The sequence below is a fragment of the Callithrix jacchus genome, chromosome 17, assembly GCF_049354715.1.
Source record: "Callithrix jacchus isolate 240 chromosome 17, calJac240_pri, whole genome shotgun sequence".
NCBI lineage: Eukaryota > Metazoa > Chordata > Mammalia > Primates > Cebidae > Callithrix > Callithrix jacchus.
In genome coordinates, this window is record NC_133518.1 from 45,686,039 (window position 1) to 45,705,978 (window position 19,940).

Consider the following 19,940-nt stretch of genomic DNA (forward strand, 5'->3'; position numbering starts at 1 on the left):
CATAAGCTTGTAAGAGTCCTTTTCCAATGAAGTCACACTGAACACTTTTAATTCTATCAGGAGTGAATTGTGATAATACATGTCTGCAAGGGAAGCTTGTTAGAGATTTGGTGGCCAGGGTTTTTACTGGCGGCTATCACATAAGCACCCTCTGCCTAGCATGTACCAGATTTCTATACTCCTAGGAGTAAAGTGGTTATACAACATAAACCATTGTTTACACAAACAGTTTAGGTGCAGTGAGCCACTCATCAATCAATTAGGAAGGTGGTAGGAACCTTTGGAAATCTAATTCCCAGATGCCAGCCATGGGCCGATCCTATAAGCAGACTTGTTAAAGAATAATAGCCAAACCTGCTGTGCTACCTCTTTTCTTCACACAGTCTGTCCACCATCCAGAATTAAGAAATGTTAATTTTTGTCATGGGTTTAAAAATATATATTGTTAAGCAAATACATTACAATTAAAGTTGAAGTCCTTGTAGTTTTCTTACTCAGTCTTAATTACTTATCTTCCTTCCCAGAGGTAAACATTATAATGAATTTGGTGTGTATGCTTCTATATCACATTTTTCTGTTTCATCATATATGTCTGTGAAAATATAGATGTGGAATCGTTATTGCACAAGTATGTCTTGCCATATGCATTAGTTTATATCTTGCTTTTTGAAAATTTGGCTAGATGGCTGGATGCAGTGGCTCACGCCTGTAATCCCTGCGTTTTGGGAGGCCAAGGTGGGCAGATCACTTGAGGTCAGGAGTTCAAGACCAGCCTGGCCAACATGGTGAAACCCCTTCTCTACTAAAAATACAAAAAATTAGCTGGGCATAGTGGCAGGCGCCTGTAATCCCAGCTACTTGGGAGGCTGAGGCAAGAGAACCACTTGAACCCAGGAGGCAGAAGTTGCATTGGGCCGAGATTGTACCACTGCACTCCAGTGTAGGTGGCAGAGCGAGACCCCGTCTCAAAAAAAAAAAAAGGAAAAAAGACCAACCAGGTGTAGTGGCTCATGCCTATAATCCCATCACTTTGGGAGGCCAACACAGGCAGATCAATGAGCCCAGGAGTTCGAGACCAGACTGGGCAACATGGTTAAGCCCCATCTCTACCAAAAATACGGAGATATTAGCTGAGCGTGGAGGTGTGCACCTTCGATCCCAGCTACTTGGGAGGCTGAGGTGGGAGGATCACTTGAGCCCTGGAGGCGGAGATTGCAGGAGCTGAGATGGTGCCACTGCACTCCAGCCTGGGTGACAGAGTGAGACTCTGTCTCAAAAAATAAAATAAATAAAAATAAAAATTTGGTGGCTCACGCCTGTAATCCCAGCACTTTGGGAGGCCGAGGCAGGTAGATCATGAGATCAGGAGTTCGAGACCAACCTGGCCAATATGATTAAACCTCATCTCTACTAAAATACAAAAATTAGCTGGGCATGGTGGCACGTGCCTTAAATCCCAGCTACTCGGGAGGTTGAGGCAGGAGAATTGCTTGAACCCGGACCCGGGAGGCAGAGGTTGCAGTGAGCCAAGATTGTGCCACTGCACTCCAGCCGGGGCTACAGAGTGAGACTCTGTCCCCCACCCCCCTACCCCCCAAAAAAGTCAACATTAGGATTTTGAGGTTAGTGTCTCCCATTATGTTTAAATTTATTCCTTTACTTTATAATATTCTGTCATAGGGATATATCTTATTTAATTCTCTATTAAGTAACATTTAAGTTTTCTCCATATTTCCCTATTATAAAAAATGCTGCAGTGAACATGTTTGTACAGTCTCCTTTGGGTGGTGCATTTGTGAGAATCTATGAGATTCACTGACGAAATGAATGTCTCAAACAATGAAGTTTATCTATTTTCTTTCTACCCTCAAAAATGAGGCTTATGTACTTTATGGTTTTTGAAAAATGAAAGCTCTCAAAATAGTATGGATACTATGATCATTTTTTCTTTTTAAAATTTTGTATGTTTTACGCTACATGATATCCAAAAGAAATTACCCAGACTCACCAACAGTGCTTATTTCTGGGGAGTGAAATTAGAAATGTGAGAGAAGAGGAAGCCTCCTTCTATTCCTATACTTCCTAACTTTTACACTATTTACAGATTATATAATTGGCATGAATTTTACAATAAGTCTAATCGAGACTGTCTTATAGGTAGTTTTAGAAACTGAATTGCCAGTTGCTCCACCATCTCCTTAAGTTTGCATTGGAGACCTCTTGTGGAGGGGCCACCTGGTTCTCCTTGGGCTGAACCAAGTGTTTTTCTTAAATGCATTGATCCCTCTGAGGAGATTGCTATGATCTGTGTATTCCATGTAGCTAATTCTGGTGGTTTTTCCATTGTCAAATTTTCTGATTATGAGGGTTTTTTTTTTTGTTTTGTTTTGTTTTTAAATAATGCCCTGGGTTTCAATGCCAGATATCTGCCTTAGACTACTAATTCCTTAACCATTTATTACCCAAGACTATAGACATTAAGTGGAGCACTTGGGCTTCCTACCTCATACTGCTGGAATTGCCTCTGATGGGAGTGTGTTTACAGGTGAATGGTCTGGAGATTGACACAAAATAGCCACTAACCTTAATTAATTCAGCTCAGTTAATTACAATATTGTATGTTATATGAATTCAGTGATCAATTCCTACTTATAAATGTATTCACTTTCTCATCTTTCAAACTATTTGAAGTTAAGATTTTAATTGTTCATTGGTTATCTGGGAGAACTTACTTAACCCTAATGATAGCAAAGGAAAATAAATTGTGAAATTACTGATGGGATTTTTATTTTAAAAATGATTGTTCAACTAAGCACATAAATTTTTTAGCATGATGAGAAATCAGTATTGAAGTGTCTAATATTTTTGGTAACTCAGCACAGTCATCAGTTTTAACCATCTGTAATAGTCTGTTTTCAAACTGTTATAAAGAAATACCTGAGACTGGGTAATTTATCAAGGAAAGCGGTTTAATTGACTCACAGTTCCACATGGCTGAGGAGGCCTCACAAAACTTAAAATCATGCTGGAAGGCAAAGGAGAAGCAAGTACCATCCTCACAAGGTGTCAGGAAAAGGGAACGAGCAGGGGAAACCACCATTCATGAAGCCATCAAATCTCATGAGAACTCACTCACTACATGAGATTAGCATGGGGGGGGCCACATTGATTCACTTACCCTCCACCAGGACCCTCCTTCGACACATGGGGATTATAAGGACTATAATTTGAGGTGAGATTTGGGTGGGGACAAAGCCAAACCATATCACAATCTAATTCATTTGATTAAAATGTCTCTTGTATCTGTTTTTTTACGCTCTTCACCCCCCTTTCCCTATCTGCAATCTTTAGCTTGTTTTGTGGTGTTTTAACAGTGGTTCAGTGAAGGCATGCATGTAACAAGCCTGACCCAAAAGAACCATTGTGTTTCAACAAGTTCACATTTGATAGTTTGACAGGAAGGGATCTTTTACTGCCACAGGTTGTTTGCTTACTCACTGTCTTTTGCTTCTTTCAGTGATGAAGAACTTTCTCAATATCTTTTACAACTGGTGCAAGTTTTAAAGTATGAGCCTTTTCTTGATTGTGCCCTCTCTAGATTCCTATTAGAAAGAGCACTTGCTAATCGGAGGATAGGGCAGTTTCTATTTTGGCATCTTAGGTAAGTCTTCTGTATTTCAATTTGAGCCTACCATGTGCTTTAGTAATTATAAATCACCATAATATATTTAATAGAATAAATAGCTGCTTTCATTTATTTCTGAGCCGTTTATAACATGTATAGTTTTGGTGCCTTCTCCTATTTCTTGATACCTGTACTCTTGATTTTCATGATTTGACAAAGTAATTCAGTTATTCAAGATCCTTATGTGTCCCTCCATGCCTGCTTGATTTCTTCTTTCTTCCTTTCTTTTATTCTTTCTTTCCCTCCCTCCTTCCTTCCTTTTCCTCTTTCTTCTTTTTCTTTGCTGAGCTTCTCAAAGGCAATAAGCTCTATAATATTGTGCTGCTGATTTTAGAAGTTTTATTTCTGGATATGATTTTCTTATTATTCATAGATCCCCCCCCTTTTTAATTCCTTGTGTTGTTCTAGAACGTTTTCTTATTTTTAACTAGTCTTTTCTCGTTCATTCGGTCTTAGTTTTTAAATCCCTCAGGGAATAGCAAAATAAGTATTCCTTCCTTTTTCAAATATGTACACCAGTTTTTAAGTGAGAAAAAAATTGAAATAGTTGCTAATCAGGGCATTAGTCAGTTGTATAATGCTAGTTGGATTTCATAGATCTCTGTTTTAGCCTAATGTTTTTAAATTGGTAAGATCACCTTACCCCTACAAAAAGCAAATCAGGTTAAGATGTGCACATTTTAGATTTCTTGGAATAAAGAATTAACTAATTATAGAATCACACAGATTTTGAACTTTGAAGTTTAACAAATTGGAAAGTTGACCCATCTCACTAATAATTATGCACAAAATAGCCGGGTGCGGTGGCTCACGCCTGTAATCCCAGCACTTTGGGAGGCTGAGACAGGTGGATCACTTGAGGCCAGGAGTTAAGACCAACCTGGCCAACATGGTGAAACACTGTCTCTCCTAAAAATACAAAAATTAGCCAAGCATGGTGGTGCATGCCTGTAATCCCAGCTACACGGGAGGCTGAGACAGGAGAATCATTCGAACCTGGGGCGTGGAGCTTGCAGTGAGCCAAGATCTTGCCACTGCACTCCAGCCTGGCGACAGAGTGAGACTTCATCTAAAAAACAAAAAAGATAATAATAATAATAATGCACACAATTACCTTGCCATCATGTTTATTTTTTTGTAGAATAAAGAAGTCAATATTTATTTGATGATCTGAAGTGTTTGATAAACCATTTGGATATCATTAACTTCCTGCAGGTCGGAAGTGCACATTCCTGCTGTCTCAGTACAGTTTGGTGTCATCCTTGAAGCATACTGTCGGGGAAGTGTGGGGCACATGAAAGTACTTTCCAAGCAGGTATCAGCTTATTTTGTTTATTCATTTTTTCTTTTTTTTGACAGACAAAGGTTAAAGCATGAATATTAGCTTGTTTTAATCTTCATGTTCAGTTTGGTACATAGTGTTTGATCAGTTTTATCAAATGCCATTTCTCCCACCACGTTATTTCCTAGAAGTCTCAGTAACTAATAACCTGATTAATAAATTCTTTTATCAAAATTTAAGTCAAGAAATTAAGTTTCAATGAATTTAGCAGAAAAATATTTACTGAATGCTACCTGAAAAATAATTAGAATTCCTAATATATTCTATATTGATCCCAAAGTGCTGGTAATACAGACATGAGCCACCATGCCCAGCTCCACCCTATTTTTATATCAGATTCCTAATTTCTAGATAAACTACTCTTTTCTAATTCATTTGTGGTGCCACAGGAATTCTCATAGGCTTCCATTAGGTGTTTTTAGTATTTAGGCTTTTTCATGATGTTAAAAACTTTTTCTGATCTCTTCTTTTTGAAAAGCCCATTAATGATGGTAATAATAGCTAATGTTTATTCATCACTTATTATGGGTCATTTATTCTTCACAGCAACATGGAATCAAATATTATTAATCCTCTGAATTTTATAGAATTCTGAAATATATCTCACACCTCTGCCTATTTCCCTTGTGTTCATGGCTACCCTCCTAGTCCAAGCTATTATTCTTTTTCCACTGGACTTCTTCATTAACTTCCTAAATTGTGCCCTTTGTTTCCCTTCTTACATCTCTCCTCCTGCCCCACATTCTATACACAGAAGATAAAGTGACCTTTTAAAAATGTAGATGTAGGCTGGGCGCGGTGGCTCAAGCCTGTAATCCCAGCACTTTGGGAGGCCAAGGCCGGTGGATCACGAGGTCAAGAGATCGAGACCATCCTGGTCAACATGGTGAAACCCCATTTCTACTAAAAATACAAAAAATTAGCTGGGCATGGTGGCACGTGCCTGTAATCCCAGCTACTAGGGAGGCTGAGGCAGGAGAATTGCCTGAACCCAGGAGGCGGAGGTTGCGGTGAGCCGAGATCGTGCCATTGCACTCCAGTCTGGGTAACAAGAGCGAAACTCCATCTCAAAAAACAAACAAACAAACAAAAATGTAGATGTAGCCAGATGCAGTGGCTGACACCTGAAAACCCAGCACTTCGAAAGGCTAAGGTGGGAGGATCACTTGAGCCCAGAAGTTCAAGACTAACCTGAACAACATAGTGAGACCCATCTCTACAAAATATTAGAAGGTGGCTTGCTACTGTAGTTCCAGCTACTTGGGAGGCTGAGGTGGGAGGATTGCTTGAACCCAGGAATTTGAGGTTGCAGTGAGCTATGATTGTACCACTATACTCTAGCCTGGGCAACAGAGCAAGACTGTCTCAAAAAAAAAAAAAAAAAAAAGGAGATTGTATTACATCATTTCCCCTTTAAAATTCTTTCAATAATTTTTCATTGTACTATGTGTAAAATTCAAATTTTCTGCCAAAGCATGTTAGGCCACAGTTAGTCATAATTTGTTTAATATCATCATATGACTGTTTACCACACTGCCTATTTTCTTGGAGCCTCAGCTTCATGTTAAAGACAATAAAAGGATGATATATGTATGAACAAATTATTCTTACTCCTTTTTTTGTTTTGATTGATAAATTGTGAGAGGAAGACTTTACCTTATACATGGCAGTTCTTGCTATTACTGTAAACTTAATAAAACGACAAGGTGTTGAAACACTTGAAGTATTAGACTTATGGCCATAGGGACTATGGAACAGGACACTGTTCCAGGAAGTGGATATCAACACAGTTAGAGATGGAGCACAAAACTTTCCAACTGTACAGACATGGAAGAAGTATCAAATTTCAAATACTTCTAAAAAGTTCCTGTTTTCATAGCCCAGTTTTTATCTGGTTGCCTTGTCATTAGTGTTTGTACAGCTCCTGAAACTGTTGAGAAGTAGAGTGATCTGTGGTTTTAACAGATGGGTAACTTGGCAAGTTTCAGCCATCTCTATTTTATCATAAAGCTGCATAGGTCCTTCCTAGTTTCCTGTGAGCAAGGTCCGAGCCTCTGTGGAAACTCCATGCTTAAATTCATCTCCCTACATACATAGTCTTTGTGATTTCCTTGTATACAAGTAGAGTTCAAAAATGAAAACATCAAAAGAAAAAATGAAAACATGATATAAATTAAATCTCTTGTTGGATTTTCAAGCCACATTGTTTGTATTTGTGATATACATATTTTATATATTTGTTACATACAGTATACTTTTTTTATTTGAGACAGAGTTTCAGTCTTGTTGCCCAGGTTGGAATGCAGTGGCTCAATCTCAGCTCACTGCAACCTTCACCTCCCAGGTTCAAACGATTCTCCTACCTCAGCTCGATTACAGGTAGCTGGGATTAGCATGCACCACCACACCCAGCTAATTTTGTATTTTTAGTAGAGACGGGGTTTCTCCATGTTGGTCAGGCTGGTCTCAAACTCCTGACCTCAGGTGATCCACCCACCTCAGCCTCCCAAAGTGCTGGGATTACAGGCGTGAACCACCATGCTCAACCAGTATATTTTTAAATTCTATTTTTAACATTTGTTTTTTCCAGTTTTAATGATATAAAGTAAAATGTTTCTCCTTTATGGTTGGTTGAGGTTGTTATGAATTTTACATAATATGACATGAAAGGACCCTCAGTTATCAAATAGAAAAGTTGAAATATATTGTTATTTATTTATTTGTTTTATTTTTTGCAACGGAGTCTCACTCTGTTGCCCAGGCTGGAGTGCAGTGGCGTGATCTTGGCTCACTGCAACCTCCAACTTCCAGGTTTAAGCAATTCTCCAGCCTCTCCTGAGTAGTTGGGATTACAGGCATGCGCCACCCCTTTTGACTACTTTTTGTATTTTTAGTGGAGATGAGGTTTCGTCATGTTGACAAGGCTGGTGTTGAACTCCTGACCTCAAGTGATCCACCCACTTCGGCGTCCGAAAGTGGTGGGTTTACAGGGGTGAGCCACTGCACCTATCCTTTATTTATTTATTTATTTTTTGAGACATAGTCTCACTCTATTGCCTAGGCTAGAGAGTCCAGTGGTGTGATCTGGGCTCACTGCAGCCTCTGGCTCCTGGGTTCAAGTGATTCTCCTGCCTCAGCCTCCTGAGTATCTGGGATTACAGCTGCACACCACTATGCCTGGCTAATTTTTGTATTTTTAGTAGAAATGGGGTTTCTCCATGTTGGCCAGGCTGATCTCAAACTTCTGGCCTCAACTGATCTACCTGCCTCGGCCTCCCAAAGTGCTGGGATTACAGACGTGAGCTATCGCACCCAGCCTAAAGTTGAACTTTATACGTAATGGTTTTGATTTAGTTGGCCGTTGTTGATACACCTTGTACTACTTGCGTAAGTTTTTTTTTTTACTTGCTTAAGTTTCGATAGCCATAGTTATTGTAAAAACAAGTAATTTAGATTTGAATAACATACTATGTCTGTATTCACACTTTATTAGACAATAATTCATTCTAGCTATTTTGTTAATGGAAAGAGAATATATTGAGATATGGTACAAGAGTGATGACAAGAAGTGGATATTAAGGTTGAATAGCAAGAACCTCAGAGTTACTTCTACATAGCTTTTTCTCTTATACTATGGAATTGGCCAAATGGACTGGTTTAGATTAGTGATGTATTAAATTCTACTACTCAGTGAATTGCAGAATTTTGAATAGTTTAAGCTTCATATTCTTTTTCTTTTCTTTTGTTTCTTTCTTTCTTTCTTTTTTTTTTTTTTTTGAGACAGTTTCTCACTCTCTTACTTTGGCTGAAGTGCAGTGGTTCAGTCTCAGCTCACTGCAACCTCCGCCTCCAAGGTTTAAGCGATTCTTGTGCCTCAGACTCCTGAGTAGCTGGGATTACAGTCGAGTGCCACCATGCCTAGCAAAGTTTTGTGTTTTTTTGTAGAGAGAGAGTTTTACCATGTTGCCCAGGCTGATGTCCTGACCTCAAGTCATCCACTTGCCTCAGCCTCCCAAAGTGCTGGCCCACATTTATCTTCTTAAATACCCATGATCTATGACTGCTTTTCTCAAATTTATAAGAAAAGGTTTAAAGCAACTTTGAAAATGATGCCATAAATAACAACTGTTAAAAATAAGTTGTTTATTATATGTAAAATACTTTTCATAAAGCAGACACTATTTTTACTTCAGCTGATTATGTATGTTTATGTGTTGGGAGCAGGTGTTAGTCACATGATCACATGATATTATTATTTTTAATCAAATGAATTTTTTGTGTGGGGAACTTATTTTTCAGGTTGAAGCCCTCAATAAGTTAAAAACTTTAAATAGTTTAATAAAACTGAATGCAGTGAAGTTAAACAGAGCCAAAGGGAAGGAGGCCATGCACACCTGTTTAAAACAGAGTGCTTACCGGGAAGCCCTCTCTGACCTGCAGTCACCCCTGAACCCATGTGTTATCCTCTCGGAACTCTAGTAAGTGACTGTGCTTTGTTCAGTGAGTCTCCTATGAAATAGCAAGCAGAAAGTCGCTGCCTTAGAGGAATAGCAGGGCCAGCTGTCAGCCTCAGGAGATAGAATATAATTAAAGAAGGAAAGTCTTAAAAGTTCTCAGAGGCTGTGTTTATATTCAATAGAATATATGCTTGTCAGCTAAACTTACCTGTGGGTTTAGTGAAAGTTACAAACGAATTCATATTTCAGTTATATATAATTAAATTTATTTTCTATATTACTGATTTTTAAGAGTTGATAGTCCTAACAAGCAAAATGTTGGAAACTATAGTAAATTGTTTACTGATTGATTTTCCTATTTTAAAATGAGATCTTGTCTTGAGTGAATTTGGCAACTTATTTCTCATTTTCTCATTTCCTACAAAAGTGATAATGAAAAATAATACTCTGTTATTCAGTGTACTGTCAGTATTCAAATGAACCCCTTGTTAAGAAATCAAGAATGACCTCATAATAGTTCTAATTTTAATCCAATGATTTGTTATAATTTTTTATTCACTAAATGTAATAATTTACAAACAAAAGGAAATGAGAGGAGGAATTTTAAGTGGAGAAGGTGAGAAGGGCAGATCTTGGGTTTTGAGTCCAGCCTATCTGGCATCAGTATATGTCATCCAAGGCTGTCCTCATGGTTGCTTTTCTACCAAGTGGGACTTTTTTGACTCCTCTGCAGACCTTAAAGGAATAGGTGAGGAATTTTCCCAAGCCTGTTATATCATGGTAAAAGTATAGTCTTGTGTATCACTACACTGAAGTTGACTAATTTTCTTGATTTTAGTGTTGAAAAGTGCAAATACATGGATTCCAAAATGAAGCCTTTGTGGCTGGTATACAATAACAAAGTATTTGGTGAGGATTCAGTTGGAGTGATTTTCAAAAATGGTGATGGTAAGTACTGAGCTTTTTTAACATCATCAAATTCCTTGGAATTTTTCATTTGTTGCCATTTTGCCTTATCTGAAAGGTGATGTGTAGTGAAAGTGTTTAGCAGTTTGCAGCCATGAAGATAGCTATTAATGGTCATAAAGTCAAATTCAAAATGTCCTAAATGCCTTTTTTTCCTTCTTAGAAAATGATTTATACCATTCACTGAAATACACTGTCCTAACGAACCTAAATTTTCTCCTACAAAATACCAAGTATGTCTACTCCTTTGATTAAAAAGCTTTTGAAATATGAGATAATATTTTTACCTTCTTTTTTTTTTTTTTTTGAGACAGTGTCTCACTCTGTCATCCAGGCTGGAGTGCAGTGGTACGATCTTGGCTTCATCCTTCACCTCCCAGGCTCAAGCGATCATCCCACCTCAGCCCCCAGAGTAGCTGGGACTACAGGCACATGCCACCACACTTGGCTCACTTTTTCTATGTTTTGTAGAGATGGGGTTTCACCATGTTGCCCAGGCTGGTGGTGAGGTCCTGAGCTCAAGTGATTCATCCACTCCAGCCTCTCAAAGTCCTAGGATTACAGGCATGAGCCCCTGTGCCCAGGCAAGGATATTTTCAGTAATATATTCATACATCCTGTTTCAGTAATAGCAATATTGATTTTGCTGCCATAGTTTTGTATTTTAATAAAAGCACCTGACAGACCCACCATTTGTAGAGGAAATGCCTCTGAAGTAATCACACCAGCCAATAGGCAGTGGTGACTTGTTAGTTATGTGACTACAAACAAGTCATAGAAAACTGCTTGAACTTCAGATTATTCACATCCATGAGGATTATAGTATCTGTATGTCAGGGCTATTAAAAGGAGTTGAGATAACATAAGTAAATGTGCTTATTAGAATATGTGCTTACAACTTATAAAGAACTCATAGAGGTTTGCTAAACATTTAATGCCACTTGACCATACAGATGTCATTATGTGGATGTCACTAGTTTCATGTGGTCTCTTCCCTGAAAATACCCTTAGACATGTGAATAAATTCAACCATTACAGTTTTGTGACCTCGTGATTCAATTAATTATGTGATTCTTAAGGACTCCCTGTGTAACCCTAAAAGCAAGCAAGAAGGAAAAAAATTAGCTGTGTAATTAATATAATACACATACCATGTAATACAAACAGTGTTACAGCATACAATTAGTATAGTAGTTTACACATTATAAGCAATTAAAAAATCTTTTAATATAATTTCTAAAATAATGTTATAGGGACATACTATCCAGTGAGTGTACTATTTGTTATAAAATTAGCGAAAATATTAGCATAGCATTAGTTAACGTTTTTAGTTAATTCTGACTGATTTAATCTTGAATTAATGAGTTACAGGGCATAAAAGGGAAAGCACTTATAACGAAGTAGTTTGTTTTCCCTTAGATTTACGACAGGATATGTTGACACTCCAAATGTTGCGCTTGATGGATTTACTCTGGAAAGAAGCTGGTTTGGATCTTCGGTGAGATATAGTGATTTTTTTTGTTTTTGTTTTTGTTTTTTCGGTCTCATGTTGCAGTCTTTCCACAGCAAAATATCTATAATTTTTTGTTAATTCCTCCCCTCTTGTTCTTATTTTTAGTTGTTGTTCATAATATTTATATAGCACTTTACAGTGTACTTTCAAATATGTTGTCTTGTCTAAACTTTTTCAGTTTATAACTATACAGGTGACTGAAATTCCAGAAAGAAAGAATAGGTTTAAACTTTCATAAGGCTTGGACAGACAGCAAGAATTACATTCCAGTATACGGTTTTGAAGGGTGTACTGTGGGTCATGGCAGTGACAAGGCCAGAGAAGAACCTGTACCTTTTTATACTTAGCCCAGGGACATTCATTTCTCTACCTACCAAGGGAAAAGAGAGGAAAATGTTTAGGTGCATTCTCAGGTTTTTAGCCTGCCACCATCAATAGGGGTAGATAGTGAATAGAAGAGGTGTGGTATGGTGACAGAAAAAAGGAAACATAAAATCAAGCCTAAGACTAGGAATTATATTCACAATGAACAGAACAGGAGTAAATATTCAAAGAGCCCATAGAAATGAACATAAGGAAAAGAAGTGAAAAGCCATTTCTTGAAAGGTATAAAAATAAACTAATAGGCATGGTGGCACACGCCTTAATCCCCGCACTTTGGGAGACCGAGGTGGGTGGATTTCTTGAGGTCAGGAGTTTGAGACCAGCCTGGCCACCATGGTGAAACCCCATCACTTCTAAACATACAAAAGTTAGCCTGGCGCGGTGGCACACACCCATAATCCCAGCTACTCTGGTAGCTGAAGCATGAGAATTGCTTAAACCCAGGAAGCAGAGATTGCCCCACTACGCTCCAGCCTGGGCAACAAAGTGAGACTCTGCCTCAAAAAATAAAATAAAAAATACATTTAATTGGAATGGAGCAATTCCCACAGTCAGTTAAAAAAAAAATATATATATATATACACACATATATATATATATATATATAAAGAAACTAATATGAAAATTCTCAGTAAGAAGTACAGATTATAAAAACTGGGCCAGGCGCAGTGGCTCATGCCTGTAATCTCAGCACTTTGAGAGACCAAGGTGGGCAGATCACCTGAGGTCAGGAGTTTGAGACCAGCCTGGCCAGCATGATGAAACCCCATCTCTACTAAAAATATAAAAAATTAGTAAGATGAGATGATGGACGCCTGTAATCCCAGCTACTTGGGAGACTGAGGCAGGAGACTCGCTTGAACCAGGGAGGCAGACGTTGCAGTGAGCCTAGATCATGCCACTGCACTCCAGCCTGGGCAACAAGAACAAAACTCTGTCTCAAAAATTGAAGAAAGAAAAAAAAAAAAGAACAACTGGATATCGCTGATATCCTAACAAAGATTTTCTTAAATGATAATCCAGTCTAGAGTGCTATTGAAGCAATAAAAACACAGGTATTTTTATATACTATTATCCAGTATTTCCAGAATTTACCTTAAAATTGGAAATGTAGACAGATTTACATACGAAGATATTTCTCCTTTTATTTACAGTAAGAAAAGCAGGCCACCCTTTTGAATATCTGTTCAATAGTAGAATAATGATTTTTTAAAGTTATTACCCTTTCCATATGACCTAATACTTCAGGTATTTTTAAATATTGTTTATAGAGAGTTGCTGTAATTTGGAAAAAGTGCTTATCATCAAATGTTAAAGAAGTAAGATATAAAAATACTTTTGTAGATTACAGGTTTTATAGATATTTCTTAGTGGTATAATTATAGGAGATTTTCCCCCCATCCACTACTTTGTATACCTCCTTCTCTAGTTTTCTACAATGAGTGTGTACTCTGTTTATAAACAAGGGGGAAAAAAAGCCATTAAGTATGTTTCATGATACAGTATAGGCTCATACAGTTTTAGAACTTTTTTTCTGTGCTAGTAATTGATGATTAACTATCTTTTACCCAGTTCTTTATATATATATATAAAGAACTGGGTAAAAGATATATAGATATAAAGAAATATGTGTGTGTGTCTATATGTATGTATATATACGTATGTATCTTTTAAATTGTAGAGTATTTCAAGAATAAAAGTTTAGAAAAAGCTTTTTTTTTTGAGGCCAAGTCTTGCCCTGTCGCCCAGGCTGGAGTGCAATGGCGTGATCTCACTGCAACCTCCACTTCCTAGGTTCAAACGATTCTTCTCCTGCCTCAGCCTCCTGAGTAGCTGGGATTACAGGCACATGCCACCATGCCCAGCTAATTTTTGTATTTTTAGTAGAGATGGAGTTTCACCGTGTTGGCCAGGATGGTCCTGATCTCCTGACCATGTGATCTGCCCACCTTGACCTCCCAAAGTGCTGGGAGGTGTGAGCCACCGTGCCTGGCCTGAATTGTTCTCTTGACCCCTGCTGGCCTCGCGTGACAGAGTTCAGGGCTGAGAAATTGTGGTCTTCTTATTTTTATTTTTCTGCATAATCTTATTCATTTTCTTATGTAGTTAATACTCAGTTTTGAATTCATTGTTGATGGATATTATGTTTTCTATGAAGGTCCTTTGCTCACTGGGTTGTGAATATATCTCTAAAAATGAGTTTGTATTTTGTTTGTGCTGTTGCCAAAGGCCTGTACACACAATCAACCAGTTTTTATGTTAACTCCTTACCTTCAGACCATCGCACCTCATAGTTTATATTTAGATCTCTTAAGAGAGTGTGGGAAGGCTTGAATTTTTGCAGTTACATGAAATCTTTTTTTTCTTACCCACCCAGTTTCTGGGGTAGATGGGAAACTATCATGCCACACCATCTAATCAGTGAACAGATGTTTGCAAGTTCCAGTCCTCCTAGACCTCAGCTTTGTGTAGGATCTCGGGTCCTGATCCTACCTCATAGGCCTAAGTCCGTGACTTTTTTTTGGTGAGCATTGAAATATCAGCCAAGTCTAACTTCCTGAGCCACTGCTGTGAGTAATCTCTATTTTTGGAACCTACAGGTCTTTTTTTCTTTCTTTTTTAACTACACCTATTTATAAAATCTTGGACTTCATCATTTTTTAAATGTGATTTAGTATCTACAGCCACTTAGTCTACAAGGTTGCTGGAAACAGTTAGACTTGTAATTAACTTTGTTCCTGCAAGATTATAATATCTCCTGATTAGTTTTAAGTTTCACTTATATAGTTTATTATGAAATATATATGTTATATATTTTTTAAACTTGCAACTCTTGCTGTTTATTAACTGAACCAGGCATTGTTTTTTTTTGTTTTTGCCAATCAGTTCGAGCTTTATGAGGTTGCTCAGGTTAGCCTTGAACTGATGACCTCGCCTTCGCGAGCGCCATGACCTCCGGCGGGAGCCACTTTGGACCCCCTGAACCAGGCATTGTATTAAGTTCCTCTCATAAGTAATATCACATAAGCTCACAATTCTGTGAGGCTATGTTATTTCTTTTTAATACATTAAAAAATTAAAGTGCTAGTGATTTTAAACAAAGGTTATAGAAATATTAAATGGCAGAGCTAAATTCAAATCCAGGCTGTCAGTTACTAAATTAATGCCTGTTATTTTATTCGTATGGCTAAGTGAGAAAACAATTGTACTAGACAAGACATGTCTAGTACTACTCTTTGTTTATCAAAGTATAATGGTGCCTAAAATACCTGAATTTCCTTTTTTTTTAATAAATATTTTTTTATTTTTAGATTCTCCAAGTTACACTTTTCTGGTAGTGTAAAGATAGAGCAATTTGATGTGAGTCTTGTTCGTTTAATGGGATTGTAGATGTGATTAGGAAAAAAAAGAGATCATAATTTATCTAAAAAGGACACTATGGCTATCACAAGTGACAGATTTTTTTTTTTCTTTTAAATTAGGAGGAATTTCTAATGTAGCTGTGTAAAAATAGAATTAGTGCCTTTGAATAGGTAGCAAATTTTTCAACCACTCATAAGGTATGCTGTGTAGATAAGGGGAATAGGTTCCTAGAATAAACCGTCTGCTTGAGGATCATAAACCCAGTTGCACCTGGGCTACCTGTTTTTGTAAACAAAATTTTATTGGCACACAGCCATTTGGTTACATATTATCTATGGCTGCTTTTGTGCTGCAACTGCAGAGTTAAGTGTTTAGTCTGTAGTGCCTAAAATACTTATTTTCTGGCTTATTCCAGGAAAAGATTACCGACTCCTCCTATTTAAAATAAACCCCCACCCCCCAGGAATATGTTTTTACTTGAATGATCCAACAAAAAAGGAGGGAAACTTCAAGCTGAAGTTTAGTAACTCATTTCTTCTTTCCAAAGTTAGCACAGAAGCTACAGAATGGTCTCCTTTGCTAATAGTAGATTCAGTTCATATTACAAGCCTCATTTAGTTATGAAAAGCTAAGCTAAAACTATTTCCTGGCATTCTTAGTTCCTTCAGCCTAATTGAAAACCCTGAACAAGTTATTCTCTCTTAGTTTTGATTTTATTTATTTAATCTAAATGTAAAGCACATTTAGCATCAAATGAAGTTCATTGTGACCTGAGACAATGGGAGGCAGCCACATGTGGGAGTGCTAGAAATAAACCTAGTGTCTATCTGATGGGAAACACTGTGTGAAGAAAAAGGAACTTGTCTGTCCAGTGGGATCTTTGCTGACTTTTTGTACTCTGACCCCATGTTTTTTTAAAAAATGCAGGACTTTAATTTTTTTTAAAGTTCATTTCCAAACTGATACCTTTCTCTTGCCAAACCTTTTTTACTTACTGTTTCTATAAATATATGTGCTCCAATGTTTCTATTTTGTTTGTTTTTCTTTCGACCAGCTGTTCAGGTTAAACTGGGTCACATAGCACACACTTTTAAAGTCAATCCCAAATCTTGAGGTACCTTCTATACGTTACTGTTTTAGTACTTGTAACAGTGCCATGTTAATGCATATTGCTTGTCTTCATTTTTCTGTGATGTTACAAAATATTCTTTTAGTATTTTTTATGTCAACTTATATCATTTGTAAGACATCAGTATGTTAGGACACGGATAACCTGACGACCTTTGGTCAACAGATAATAAGCAAATCTTATAGGTTGGCTACACGTAAACCTATTTGGTCTTGGGGTAGATTTGCCAGTCCTCTGCATGCCCCCGCTCCACCCATACAAATACATGTGAAATCAGTTTTTTGACAGTTGACTCCATTAAGAGTTCATATCTGAGTTACACTAACGGAGTTTACATTTTACATCCTTTTTTTTTTTTTTTTGAGACAGGGTCTCACTCTGTCACCCCACCCAGAGTACAGTGGCACAATCATGGCTCATGGCAGCCTGAAACCCCTGGCTCAGGTGATCTTCCACCTCAACCTCCTGGGTAGCTAGGACCACAGGCACCTGCCACCATGCCTGGCTGATTTTTGAATTTTTTGTAGAGACGAAGTTTCACCATGTTGCCCAGGCTGGTCTTGAACTCCGTGATTTAAGTGATCCACCCACCTTGGCCTTTCAAAGTGCTAGGATTACAGGTGTGAGCCACCGTGCCTGGCCTACTTCCCTTTTAAGAGACCTATACAGAAGTTATTCAGTAAATGGTATCAGCAGTCTCAGAGGGTTGGAAGAAGAAGGTGGAAACAATGCAAGCATTAGGTAAAAGATTAATACTTTTCTCCTTTGGAGGCCATGGGCTAAGGTACTACTCAGACTCTAGTCATTGTGTCAGAGTCAAAATCAGAGATAAGAAAGACAAATATCACATATTCTCACTCATAAGCAGGAGCTAAATAATATATACACATAGAGAAGAGTGTGGGATGATGGGCAGTGGGGACTTGGAGGAGTGGGTTGATGGCAGGTTGCTTGGTGGGTACAATGTCTGTTGCTCCAGTAATAAGATGCACTGAAGGCCCTGACTTCACCACAGTGCAATGTATCAATGTAGCAAAATTGCACTTCTACCCCATGTATATATACAAGTTGTAACAAATTTTTTTTAAGCCAGATAACTTGTTACCGGTTTGGAATAAGGATGTGGAGCTGCCATCCCAGTGCTGTAGAATTTATTTAATTTTTAAATGCTTGCTTTAGTGTGAAAGATAACAAATTGCTACTTGAGTTAGAAAGTCTGAGAAAGGAGGTTAAACATTACTGAAATTGTTATCTTGGCGTTTATAAGAAATGTAACAGTTGAGTGCAATGGAGACCTAGGTGAGATGATCAGGGCTCCAAGAGTTTGTCCTCACCTTGACTTCTGTCAAACTGTCTCTCTGAGAAGGATGTTTTTTCCTTCTCATTGTGAACATTCTACCCTCAAGGCACTGAGTGCTTTCATCGTTGCTTGCTTTTGAAAAGGAAGTTATTGGACTTGTGCCTACTTTGGCTGCAAGTGGAGTGAGAGGAGATGCAGGAAAGTGAGAAACTACACTTTAACCTGGCAGTGTTTGCTTTCCGTGTGTTGTGTCATAAGAATAAGGGGTGTTATTAAAAACATTAATGCTGCGTTAAGAGACTGCTTCATTCTCTTATCATGTATTTTGACATTTCTGCTCCCAACCTCATTTGCTAGGACTAGGAAAGTACTGTTATTATTATTATTATTATTATTTTTTTTGAGATGGAGTTTTGTCCTTGTTGCCCAGGCTGGAGTGCAATGGCATGATCTTGGCTCACTGTAGCCTCCGCCTCCCAGAGTCGAGCAATTCTCCTGCCTCAGCCTCCCAAGTAGCTGAGATTATAGGTGCCTGCCACCACATCCAGCTAATTTTTTATATTTTTAGTAGAGACGGGGTTTCACCATGTTGGCCAGGCTGGTTTCGAACTCCTAGATAATCCACCGACCTTGGCCTCCCAAATTACTGGGATTACAGGCGTGAGCCACCATGCCTGACAGAAAAGTTCTTTTTAAAAAGCATAAAATAATTTAATTTTGGGAGACAGAGGAGTTTTAGAAACTGTTTAATTTTAGAAACTATCTATTGTGACACATGATAACTACTCATATGCTCCCTCCTCCCCACAACACACAGGTCTCTCTTTGTCACTCATAAAGTCCTTCAGAAGTTTTCTCAGTGCTTTTAGGAGTATGACAGAAGTCCTTACATGGCCAACAGGGACCTGCATGGTCTTTTCAGTACTTACTGTGTCTTCAGCTCATCTTTTTGTTGTGCTCCCCGTGCTCTCCTCCAACCCTGCTGTCATTCCTCCACATGGAAGTCTTTTTTGACTCCTGCCATATTCTCCTGGCACTTCTTCCTTATACACATGCACATTGTACATTTGCACTTCGTAAGCTCAATTAGTGTAGGGACTGCTGCTTTTTGGTTTTCTTGTTTGTTTGGTTGGTTGATTTTTGCTTATTTCTGTATCACCAGCATCTAACACAGTGCTTGGTTAGCTGTACCCAAGTATTTATTGAGCCCATGAATTCCATCCACTGTATTTTCTATAGCTACCTGATCTTTATTTGAACCTATCTCATTCCATTTTGGTGTTCTTATTATAATACAGTTTTTAGAACTTAGAGAAAATATTTGCAACCAAAATGAGAGAAACATAATTTTTTTTGTTTGTTTTTGAGTTGGAGTCTCGCTCTTGTTGCCCAGATTGGAGTGCAGTGGTGCAATCTTGGCTTACTGCAACCTCCGCCTCCCAGGTTCAAGCAGTTCTCCTGTCTCAGCCTTCTGAGTAGCTGGGATTACAGTCATGCAACACCACGCCTGGCTAAATTTTGTATTTTTTTAGTAAAGACGGGGTTTCTCCATGTTGGTTAGGCTGGTCTTGAACTCCTGACCTCAGGTGATCTGCCCATGTCAGCCTCCCAAAGTGCTGGGATTACAGGCATGAGCCACCGCACCCAGCCAAGAAAAAGGTAATGTTAGTATACAAAGAGTTCACATAAGTCACTGAAGAAAACGTCTAAAGCCTAAATAAATAGGCAAAGAATATAAATAGCTAAGTCACGAAAGAAATCTTAGAATGCTTAAAAGATCCAAGTGCAGTGGCTCATGCCT

At 38.1% G+C, this 19,940-nt stretch overlaps 1 protein-coding gene across 26 annotated transcripts in view; it reads left to right on the top strand.

The window, feature by feature from the left end:
- The window catches only part of PIK3CB (phosphatidylinositol-4,5-bisphosphate 3-kinase catalytic subunit beta), a 165,884-nt gene that overhangs the window by 133,975 nt on the left and 11,969 nt on the right, over nucleotides 1-19,940 (top strand). For 8 of the 26 annotated variants that reach the window (XM_035278411.3, XM_054246997.2, XM_054246994.2 and 5 more), the window contains 5 exons: nucleotides 3,518-3,661; nucleotides 4,901-5,000; nucleotides 9,327-9,505; nucleotides 10,323-10,432; nucleotides 11,870-11,948. In XM_035278411.3, coding sequence (XP_035134302.1) covers nucleotides 3,518-3,661; nucleotides 4,901-5,000; nucleotides 9,327-9,505; nucleotides 10,323-10,432; nucleotides 11,870-11,948 — 612 coding nt within the window. Of the gene's footprint in view, nucleotides 1-3,517; nucleotides 3,662-4,900; nucleotides 5,001-9,326; nucleotides 9,506-10,322; nucleotides 10,433-11,854; nucleotides 11,949-14,724; nucleotides 14,872-19,940 lie in introns of all 26 variants that reach the window. The other 18 variants (XM_078354111.1, XM_078354108.1, XM_078354109.1 and 15 more) reach the window with 6 other exon arrangements.